This window comes from Gossypium hirsutum, chromosome A10 (genome assembly GCF_007990345.1).
Source record: "Gossypium hirsutum isolate 1008001.06 chromosome A10, Gossypium_hirsutum_v2.1, whole genome shotgun sequence".
Taxonomy (NCBI): Eukaryota; Viridiplantae; Streptophyta; class Magnoliopsida; order Malvales; family Malvaceae; genus Gossypium; species Gossypium hirsutum.
In genome coordinates, this window is record NC_053433.1 from 93,317,742 (window position 1) to 93,329,077 (window position 11,336).

Genomic DNA, 11,336 nt, shown 5'->3' on the forward strand with positions numbered 1-11,336 from the left:
GAGGCCGTAGAGGGGGCTTGAGTTGAGTCTTCTTCCATAGATAATATACCGAATTTGGACATAAGTGAGACGTCAGTGTCACCTGTTACTGAGACTAGGTCTCGTGATCGCATGGCCGAGAACGATGTATTGTCCCAGGCTGTGTTCAGGATTTTGAAGAGGGTCGCTGAGCCCAATACTAGTTCTAGGGGCCGAGGGTCGGTTACAGAACGACTCCAGTCTAATGGGGCTGAGTTAATCAGGGTGTCGCTGGAATTGCCCTTAACATGGCTGAATATTGAATGGAGGCCACGAAGAGAATTATGGACGACCTGGATTTTACCACCAAGCAGAAGCTTAGGGGGGTTGTTTCTCTATTATGTGATGAGGCATACCAGTGGTGGCTCACGGTTAAGGAGGGCACTCAGCCCGACTGTTTGACCTGGGATTATTTTAAGACTACGTTCCAGGGTAAGTATGTAGGGGCCAACTACATTGATGCCAGGAAGCGTGAATTCCTTAATCTCACCCAGAGAGACCATTCAATGGCTGAGTATGAGGCCGAATTTCTAAGACTGAACCGTTATGCACGATGCATGGTGGCGACTGAATATGAGAGATGTGTCCGTTTTGAGGACGGCCTGAGAGATAATCTAAGGGTGGAAATAGCTCCACAGAGGGAGCGTGAGTTTACAGCTCTGGTCGAGAAGGCCAAGATTACTGAGGATGTTAAGTGCGCGGAGCGCTAGAATAGAGATCGCGAGAGGGGTAAGAACAAGAGGGATGCAGAGCCTTCGAGTTATGGGATGAGACCTAAGAAAGAGGCCAGATCTAATGGGCCAGTGAGAGTTGGGCCTACTGTTGCACCTACTTGGATCTTACTTTATGGAGATTGTGGTAGACGCCATCTAGGCAAGTGTTGGAGGACTACTAGGGCATGTCTGAGATATAGGTCCACAGAGCATCGTGTTAGAGATTGTCCATTGAGAACTGATCAGATGCAAGCTCTAGTTACTAAGACTGCACAGTCACCAAGCGTAGTTCAGCAGCCATCTAGGGGCTAAGGTTAAGCCAGAGGTAGTAACAGTATGGGCCGAGGAAAGAGAGCACCGGGTAGAGGTACTGGATCGACTGAGGTGAGGCAGCCTACTTTAGTCTACGCTGCTCGTAGTCGTGAGGACAAAGATGCTTCGGACGTCATTATGGGTATGTTTTTAATCTTTAATGTACCTTATTTGGCACTGATGACATAGGCTCTATACACTCATACGTAGCTAGTACTGTGTCTGAAACCTTAAGCGTTCCGGTTGAGAGTACTTCTAGCGAGGTAACTATTGTGAGTTCGTTAGGAGAACCCATCCAAGTAAGTAAACTATTTAGAAACGTTCCATTAGAGATCCAAGGGATAGTATTTCAGGCTGATCTAATGGAGCTTTCGTTTGGGGAGTTCGATTTGATATTGGGGATGGATTGGTTGGTAAAGCACCGAGTAAGTCTGGATTGTGCAAAAAAAAAGGGTTGTGTTGAGGACTGATGAGGACAACGAGGTAATTGTAATTGGGGAATGACGAGACTACCTGACTAATGTGATCTTAGCTTTGGTAGCGAAAAAGTTGGTTCGAAAAGGACGTGAGGCATTCTTGGCCTACGTCAGTATTTCTGATTCGAGGGACTCTTTTGATAAGGATATCAGAACTGTAAGAGATTTTTCAGATGTCTTTCTTGAGGAGTTATCGGGGTTGCCTCCGAGCCGTGAGGTAGAGCTTGGGATTGAGTTGATTCCTGGTATAGCTCCAGTGTTTATCGCCCCTTATCGAATGGCACTGAAAGAGCTGGTGGAACTTAAGACTCAGATTCAGGAGTTGTTGGATCGCGGGTTTATTCATCCGAGTGTGTCTCCATGGGGAGCACCTATTCTTTTCGTGAAAAATAAAGATGGGACAATGAGGATGTGTATCGACTATCGTAAGTTGAACAAGCTAACGATCAAGAAGAAGTACCCACCTCTAAGGATAGATGACTTATTTGATCAGTTCAGAAGGGCCTCTGTGTTTTCTAAGATCAATCTACGTTCGGGCTATCATCAATTGAGAGTTAAGGAGGTCGATGTGCATAAGATGACATTTAGGACTCGATATGGACATTATGAGTTCTTAGTTATGCCCTTTTGTTTGACTAATGCACTGGCGATATTTATGGATTTAATGAACCGAGTATTTCAGCCTTACCTGGATCAGTTTGTGGTGGTGTTTATCGGTGAAATTTTCGTGTATTCTATGATAAAAGATGAACACGATGAGCATCTCAGAGTGGTTCTACAGTCTCTCCGTGAGAAACAGTTATTTACGAAGCTCAGTAAGTGTGAATTCTGGCTCCGAGAAGTGACCTTATTGGGACATGTGGTTTCAGCTGAGGGGATTCTTATTGATCCTCATAATATTGTGGCTGTGTTGAGTTAGAAACAGCCGAAGAATGTGTCTAAAATCTATAATTTTTTGGGGCTAGCAGGATATTATTGACGATTCATAAAGGGGTTCTCCTTGATCGCAACTCTGTTGACTAAGTTTCTGCATAAGGGAGTTCCTTTCGTTTGGACTGAGGTACAATAGGAGAGCTTTGATAAGCTTAAAATTGTCTTAACTGAGGCTCCTGTTCTGATACAGCGTGAGCCCGGTAGAGATTTTATGGTATACAGTAATGCGTCTCATGTGGGTCTGGGTTATATTCTGATACAAGACAGTAAGGTAGTTGCTTATGCATTTCGTCAGCTCAAGACTCATAAGGTGAACTATCCGACGCAAGGCTTGGATTTGGCCGCAGTGGTATTTGCACTGAAAATCTGGAGGCATTACTTGTATGGTGAGAAGTGTATCATCTACACTGATCACAAGAGCCTCAATTATCTCATCACTTAGAAGAAGTTAAACCTTAGGCAGCATTGATGGGTTGAACTGCTTAAGGATTACGACTGCACTATCGAGTACCATCCTAGTAAGGCCAATGTAATGGCCAATGCGTTAAGCCGTAGGGCTATGACAGACCTGAGAGCGATGTTTGCTCCACTGAGTCTTTTCGATGATGGAAGTCTGTTAGCCGAACTTCTAGTGAAACTGACATGGATTGATCAGATGAGAGATAAATAGATGAGGGACAAGTCTCTTGAGTTACTACTGATTTTGGGATTAATAAGGATGGGGTATTGTGTTTTCGCGATCGAATTTGTGTACCGAATGATGAGGACTTGAGACAGTCAATTTTGAAGGAAGCACATAGTAGCCCTTAGGTTATGCATCCCAGTGGGAACAAAATGTATCGAGATCTGCGAGATTTATATTGGTGGCTAAGGTTGAAGAGTGAGATTACTGACTTCGTTGCTCGCTACTTGACTTGTCAGCAGGTTAAAGCTGGGCATTAGTTACTTTCGGGTTTGCTGCAGCCTGTTAAGTTATTGTTATGGAAATGAGAGTGAGTAACGATGGACTACGTTAGTGGGTTACCTCTAACACCCACTAAGAAGGATTCAGTCTGGGTCATCGTGGATCAATTGACCAAGTCTGCTCACTTCATTCCAGTCAGGACGAAATTTTCTTTGCAAAATTGGCCAAACTTTATATTTCTGAAATAGTGAGGTTGCACGGGGTACCTATCTCAGTCATCTCTGATAGGGATCCTTGTTTCATGTCTCGGTTCTAAAAGAAGTTGCATGAGGCTTTGGGTTCGATGTTATAGTTCAGTACTGCTTTCCATCCTCAAACAGATGGTCAGTCAGAGAGGGTGATTCAGATACTAGAGGATATGTTGAGAAGCTGTGCTATTGATTTTCGAGGTAATTGGAAGGAGTACTTGCCATTAGTAGAGTTCGCCTATAATAACAACTTCTAGTCTAGCATCCAGATGGCACCTTACGAGGTACTGTATGGTCGTAAGTGTCGTACTCCCTTATATTGGACTGAGTTGGGCGAGCGACGTGTTCTGGGTCCTGAATTAGTCTCCGAGACAGAGGATAAGGTTGGTTTAACCAGGGATCGTCTGAAAGCAGGTTTTGACAGGTAGAAGTCTTATGCGGATATGAAAAGACGTGAGATTGAGTATTATGTGGGGGATTTTGTGTTTTTAAATGTTTCACCATGGAAGAAGATTCTGAGGTTCGGTCGCAAGGGCAAGCTAAGCCCTAGATTTATTAGGCCGTACCGTATTTTGAAACGAGTAGGGCCAGTCGGCTATCAGTTGGAGCTACCTCTGGAGTTAGATCAGATTCACGACGTACTCCACGTCTCTATGTAGAGGCACTACCGCTCTAATCCCATACACATTGTGTCTGTTGAGGAAATTAAGGTTCGGCCAGATCCGACCTTTGAAGAGGAGCCGGTTCAGATTCTAGATCGCGATGTTAAAGTTCTGAGGAGGAAAGCCATTCCATTAGTGAAGGTGCTGTAACAGAATCATAGCATTGAGGAGTCTATGTGGGAGCCTGAGGATGCGATGCTTCAGCAGTATCCTCACCTGTTTTGATCAGGTAAATTTCGAGGCCGAAATTTTCTTTTAGGGGGTAGAGTTGTAACGCCTCAAAAGTTATATTTTTTTTGTGAATTTATGACACAAATGTGTATTTACTTCAGTGGTTAAGTGTTCTGGGTGTGTGTAAGAGGTTCTAAGTTCAAGCCACAACTTGGGTAAATGTTGTCTTTTCCTTAAATTAAGCCTTAACTTTTAGGTAGTAGGCTTATATTAAAATACTTGTAATTTCATATCAGAATGGGTCTGCTGGTCTGGTGGCTAAGTGGGTGTTGGTGTGATGGAGGTCTTGTGTTCGAGTCTCTGTGTGAGCGATGTAATTTATTTTTGCTCGGTTAACCGAAGGAGTTTCGACCAAACAGGAATTCTGAGAAGTGGGTTAGAGGGAGAGTGAAATTAGGGTTGTGGGGATATCCATGATTTTGTTTTCTTTTATTTTCTTTTTAAAAATTTCCCCTTATTTCTCCCTCTGCCGAAATTTCCTAAACCACTCAGTCGTTTCTTTTTTTCATCTTTTCCTTCTCTGCTCCTGTCTGCTGACATTTTTTACTGTTTTTTATTTGCTATTTGACTTTCCGCATTCCGCAATTTCTGTTAAGTTTAATAGGTGCTTTTCTGTTTGGTTTTTAGAATCGTTAAATCGGTTATCTTTTATTTCGATTTGGTAATATATGGGTATTTGGTAGCAACGAATCGAAAAGCTTATGTCTCTGAGCTTGCGGAGTTGTAGTCAGTCGTTTAGAGTACTGGAGTAGGTGGTAAGTGCTTGTTTTAAGGTTGAGGTTGATTCTGGGTTTTAATTTATTCGAGTGTAAAGACTAAAATTGTGTGTTCCAATGTTGTGTGTAGGTTTGGGAGTGCTTGTAGTTGTTTTAGCAGCGTAAACGACACAGGTGTGTACCTAAAAATGTAAGAAACGAGGTTTTGGTGAAAGCCGAAAACCTTTCTGTTAACGCCACATGGTAGTATGGTAGGCCATGTGGTAGGCCATGTGGAAGCACACGGGCATGTGATCGACTAGCCAGGTCGTGCATGCAGGACACGGGTGCATGGCACGGCCGTGTGATAGTTGGTGAGGCCGTGTGTGGTACACGGGCTCGACCTATTGGGCCGTGTGGGTCACATGAGCGCATGGAATTCTGGGCCAGGCCATGTGATCCACACAACCAAGGTTAATTTGGGTTGTGTAGGACACACGGGTAGGCCACATGGTCGTGTGAGCCCAATTTTCTAAAATACTCTGAAAGATTGCTTGGGTCGCCCAAGTCGACTGGGACCTACTGTAGGGTCGGTGAGAGTTACTTGACTTCTGACTACATGATTTAACTATGTATATATGTGTCTTATCATGTGCACCGATTTGTATTTATGATCTGTTAATTGACTAGTAATGACTGTCTTTTTATTATCTAGCCTAAGAATAAAGAGATTTTGTCAAAATTAACTAATTATCTAAACTAAGAACGCACAAATAAAAGAATTGGGGAATTACTTTTAGAAAAAATCGATTGACTTAAGACAATACCTAAGGAAAAATCCACCTAGACTTTACTTGTTTTTTTGGCTCCGAATCGGACGATTTATTCATTCAACTTGTTCCGCAGTGATCCCTAAGTTATGTTATTATCTCTATTTAAGACTAATAATGTCTAATCCATAGATTGAATAACTGAGACTTTTCTCTAATTAACACTCTAGGGTTGCATTAACTCGATCTATGGATCCCCTTATTAGGATTCACCCTAATCCGGCAAAATCTTGTCACCATATGTCTAGGCACGCAATCAACTCCATTTCTCGTTCCTTTCGCTCTCCTATGCTCTCCTAAGTATAAAACATGAAATTAAAGCATTAGGAGCATCGAATTCACCAATTCTAATGGGAAGTCATCCATAAAATGCATTAAACATGGGGTAAAAATATGTATAATTTACGGTTTATCAAATACCCCCCACATTTAAGCATTTTCTTATCCTCAAGCAAAATTCTCAACTCATAATCAAAATAAATTCTTCTCAACTTATAATTTCTATCGATAATATCTCAGAATAATCCATAAGTAATCATACATTGAGAATTCAAGTAAAAGAACATAAAAGTTTCAAACATTCTAAATTGAGTATGTAATCATGCAAACATAGGTGTCTCTCCGCATCTAAGTAATTACCTTTGATTCAGAATATCACAGAGTTTCACATCCTCACTAAAGATTCACTCAAATCACTCGAGGTGTTTAATGACAATAAATGAAGCACTCAATAGTCAATAATGAAAAGTCATTACCATAGGCTTGCATGAAAATCAAATCTCCACCACTATAATTTAAGATGATACATCAATCAAAAGGCCTTTAGAGGGTTGTAGTGAGGCTTGGTTAGGGGGTGTGGTCATAAGCTAAAAGAAAGGGTTAGAATCGAAATTTAATTGAAAAATTGCCTAACTAGAAAAAGAGTTAATTTTCATTTACGTACAACAGAGCTTCTTATCAGAATATGAAATTACAGATATGTATACATAGGTTTTTTTTTTTAAGAATAAGTTAAATAATCATAGACTAACTTATTACAAACAAGACATAGCTAAGTAATTTTTTCAACTCAAATCTCAACAAAAATAGGAATCAAATTAATTTAGGGGATTTCAACAATAATGGGTTAAGGGTTAATATTGAGGCTAATACAATGAATGGCTTGTTATGCTCAAATGGGTTTACTAAGGGTTAATCGTGGAGGTAGGCTTTTCATGGCATGAGTGGGTTAATCCTAAATGCCTTAATCATTTTGATATATCAAATCAAATGGTGTGGTCTCGACATGTATAATCAAGCAAGTTCTAGAATAACAGTTCAATACTGACGCACTTAAAGCAATAATAAAAGTGAGCATGAAAGGATTAATAGATGCTCAAAAGGCTCAAAAATCTCACAAAAATCATGGCTTTTTGATGTTTAGACTCGTGAATTCCAATTCAAAGTAACACTTAGACTTGGGGAAACAACCTATAATTTTAAATTCTTAAAAATCAACTTATCATGCTTGATTCTCTAATGTCTTAAAGTTTATACAATCAATGCATTAATCCCTATGTATTAATTCAAGATATATCAATCAAAATCATAAATCAATTAAAATTTATCCTAAATATGATATGAGAGCTTTTCAAGAGAACAAGGTAATCATTCAGGGATTTTTCTGATAATGACATGAATGCTCTCTCCTCCCCCCCCCCACACTTAAGATGTACATTGCCCTCAATGTACAAAGATATATTAAAGTATAAGAATAAGAGAGGGGAAGAAGTGGAACTTCCTGTATCAAGAATGGATGTTATTCTTGGATTGGTGAGATCGAGTATTGGAACTAAATCTGGATGTCAAGCATGATTCTGAATGATAAAAAGAGAGTGAAGGTAATAATCTGATAGTAGTCACAAAGATAAGTTGTGTTTAAAAGGGAAAGAAATGAATCTTAAAAACTTAATGGTAGGAAAATAAAAAGGATTATTTTAATTCTTCAAATGGCACTGCCAGGGCACACGCCCGTGTGTGCCGTGGCTCGGCCATGTTTGTCGTGAATTAGGATGTTGTCACACGGCCTTCTGGCACGCCCTTGTGCATAGGCCGTGTGGCTATGTGATCATGTTACATGACCGTGTGTGATGTGGTTCGCTTCTCCTACGGTTGTGTAGCTCCACACATGTCGTGGTATTGCGATAGTGTTGTCCACAGGTACTAGACACGAGCGTGTCGCACGCTCGTATTGTTTTGGCAGGCTCGACCATGGCCATATCGCACGGCCGTGGTGTTTAATTGTAGCCCGTGTTCAGGAAATCTTTTGCCATGTTTTCACACAGCCTTCAGCACGCCCGTGTGCTTGGTCATGTCTCTGTGGAAACACCTGTATTCAAGATTTCTATTAATAAGTTAGGAGTTAAATACCAAAATTTAAAGAAATTAATATTGTTAATGCTCGGGTTGCCTCCCGAGAAACGCTTATTTATAGTCTAAGCTCGACTTACCTCTCCAGTGAATGGTCATGGTAGTTTGAGGAGTTTATACTCCTCATTCCTGCTATCAATCTCATCAAAATAAGGTTTTAATACCTTAAAAGTGCCGAACTTGGGATGACTCACCTTCACCGTATCGAATGGAAAAATACTGAGTACCGTAAGAGGGATTTCTTCATTCGGTGTGGTTGTGACAATGTGGGGATCTGCGGCATCTAATAAGACCTTATCACCAACCTTAAGTTGATTTGGAGAGGTATTGGGTTTGTTCTGGCGTAGTTTCGGTTTGTCGAGTGTTCTTGGATTGTGCGTCCGCCATTCATCAAGTTCCTCAATTTGTAAACTTCGATCTTCATGAACAGGTCCTCTACTAGTGCTTGAGAATGACTCACGTGCTTCCTTCAAACTCATTTTCTGCAAAATAGGTTGCACCATATTGTTAGGTTTAGTAGAATAGTTCAAATGACCACCTTCAATTCCTGATGTGTTGCCAGAATTACAAGCTTGAAGGGTGATTGTTTCGTCTCCCACCCGGAGTGTGAGTTCACCTATGCCACCATCAATGATTGTTTTAGCAGCTGCTAAAAAGGGCCTTCCTAGAATTAAGGGAGTGTTGCTATCCTCTTCTATGTCTAGATCAATAAAGTCAACTGGAAATATAAATTTATCGATTTTAACTAGCACATCTTCAAGAATACCTCTAGGGAATCTTATAGTTTTATCTGTTAATTGAATGCTCATCCTAGTCTGTTTGGGTTTCCCGAGACCTAGTTGCTTAAACATTTTGTAAGGCATGACGGTAATGCTAGCCCCTAGATCAGCTAATGCTTGATTTACATCTAAACTACCAATTAAGTAAGGAATAGTAAAGCTCCCTAGGTCTTTTAGTTTGTTGGGTAGTTTATTTTGGAGAATGGCCGAGCAAACTGTGTTCAGCTCCACATGCGACTCCTCGTCCAACTTCCGCTTATTTTCTAAAAGCTCCTTCAAAAATTTCATTGCGTTTGGCATCTGCGATAGAGCTTCAATAAACGGTAAGTTAATATGTAATTTTTTTAAGAGTTTAAGGAATTTACCAAATTGTTCATCTGAGCGGTCTTTCCTTGTCGCGTTGGGGTATGGCACACGAGGTTTATATTCGACAGTCACTGGTTTGTTTGTATTTTGATCTACCTCACCTTGACATTTGCTTACTATAGTTTTTTGCCTCGGTTTTGGTTCAGGCTCAACGACTCCTTTTTCATCTTGAATATTAATTTCGTTGAGTTGTTCCCTTGGGTTAGGTTCGGTATTACTTGGAAAACTACCTTGTGGTCGATCGGAGATTAGTTTGGAAAGCTGGCCTATCTGAGTTTTGAGGCTTTGGATTGATGCTTGTTGATTTTTTAGTACTGTCTCGGTGTTCTAAAAACGGGTTTCTAACACTAATATAAACTTTGAGAGCATCTCTTCAAGGTTTGTCTTCTTTTCCTGTTGGTAGGGTGGTTGTTGGTAGCCCGGAGGATGTTGTAGTCTTTGATTTCCTTGACCTCCCCACGAGAAATTGGGGTGGTTCCACCAACCTGCATTATAAGTGTTACTATATAGATTGTTTTGAGGTCGAGAATTATTACCCATATAGTTGCTCGTTATCCATGCTGTGGCCATAAGGTTGGTATTCCGAATGGTTTGTTCCACCGCTACTTGCTTCGCACTGCATTACTGGGTAAACCTGTGAAGAACTAAGAAAACCATCAATTTTTTTATTCAAGAGTTCTACCTGATTTGACAGCATGGTGACCGAATCGACGTTATAAACACCGGCTGTTTTGGTTGGCTTTGTCCTCATGACTTGCCACTGATAGTTATTCAGTGACATCTCCTCTATAAACTCATAGGCATCTTCCGGTGTTTTATTGTTGATGGTTCTGCCCGCCACTGTGTCAACCATTTGCCGAGTCGAAGGATTCAGACCATTGTGAAATATTTGTACTTGGAGCCAAAGGAGTAACCCATGGTGAGGGCACCTTCTCAAAAGGTCCTTTTATCTCTCCCATGCATTGTAGAGTGTTTCTAAATTCATCTGCACAAAAGAAGAGATATCATTACGTAATTTAGTCGTTTTAGCCGACGAAAAATATTTTAGTAAAAATTATTCGGTCATTTGTTCCCAAGTAGTAATTGACCCTCGTGGTAATGAGTTTAACCACTGTTTAGCTTTGTCCCTCAATGAAAAAGGAAACAACCGAAGACGTATGGCATCATCAGAAACGCCCTTAATTTTAAATGTATCACATAGTTCTAAAAAGTTGGCTAAATGAGCGTTAGGATCCTCATCCTGCAAACCGTCAAACTGAACAAATTGTTGTATCATTTGAATAGTGTTAGGTTTTAATTCAAAAGTATTTGCAACTACAACAGGTCTAACTATGCTTGATTTAGTTCCTATTAAAGAAGGTTTAGCATAATCATACATAGTGCGTTAGCAGGATTTTGATTAACCGCAATTGCAGGAGGTAGCTGATTGCCTTGGTTTTCAGCCATCTTTTTGGTTAGGGGTTGAGTATCGTCTTCTTGCTCATTCTCCATGTATCTTAAGCTACGCCTTATTTCTCTTTGGTTTCTACGAACTGTACGATCGATTTCTTCGTCAAAGAGTAATGGTCCCGACAGGTTTCTTCTAGTCATAAACTATAAAAACCTGCCAAGAGAAAGAAAGAGTAGGTTAATAAATAAATAATAATAATAATAATAAATTAAATTGCAAGAAAAATAAATGGTTAAAGTATTAAAAATTGAGCGTTCCTAATATCTTAGTTCCCCGGCAGCGACGCCAAAAACTTGATCGCGTGGTTTCG

At 40.5% G+C, this 11,336-nt stretch overlaps 1 protein-coding gene and 1 non-coding gene across 2 annotated transcripts; both read left to right on the top strand.

Annotated features, from left to right (window-relative positions):
• Nucleotides 1-281: 281 nt before the first annotated feature.
• Nucleotides 282-728, top strand: LOC107895508 (uncharacterized). The gene has a single exon (XM_016820775.1). The coding sequence runs from the start codon at nucleotides 282-284 to the stop codon at nucleotides 726-728; it is 447 nt and encodes a 148-aa protein (XP_016676264.1).
• A 9,759-nt stretch (nucleotides 729-10,487) lies between these two features.
• LOC121209233 (small nucleolar RNA R71) lies at nucleotides 10,488-10,594 on the top strand. The gene has a single exon (XR_005904350.1). It is a non-coding gene; the product is annotated as a small nucleolar RNA R71 (small nucleolar RNA).
• Nucleotides 10,595-11,336: the final 742 nt, after the last annotated feature.

Bases quoted from the DNA above. Each gene is read 5' to 3' on its own strand.
- LOC107895508 (XM_016820775.1), top strand. From the start codon at position 282: ATGGAGGCCACGAAGAGAATTATGGACGACCTGGATTTTACCACCAAG.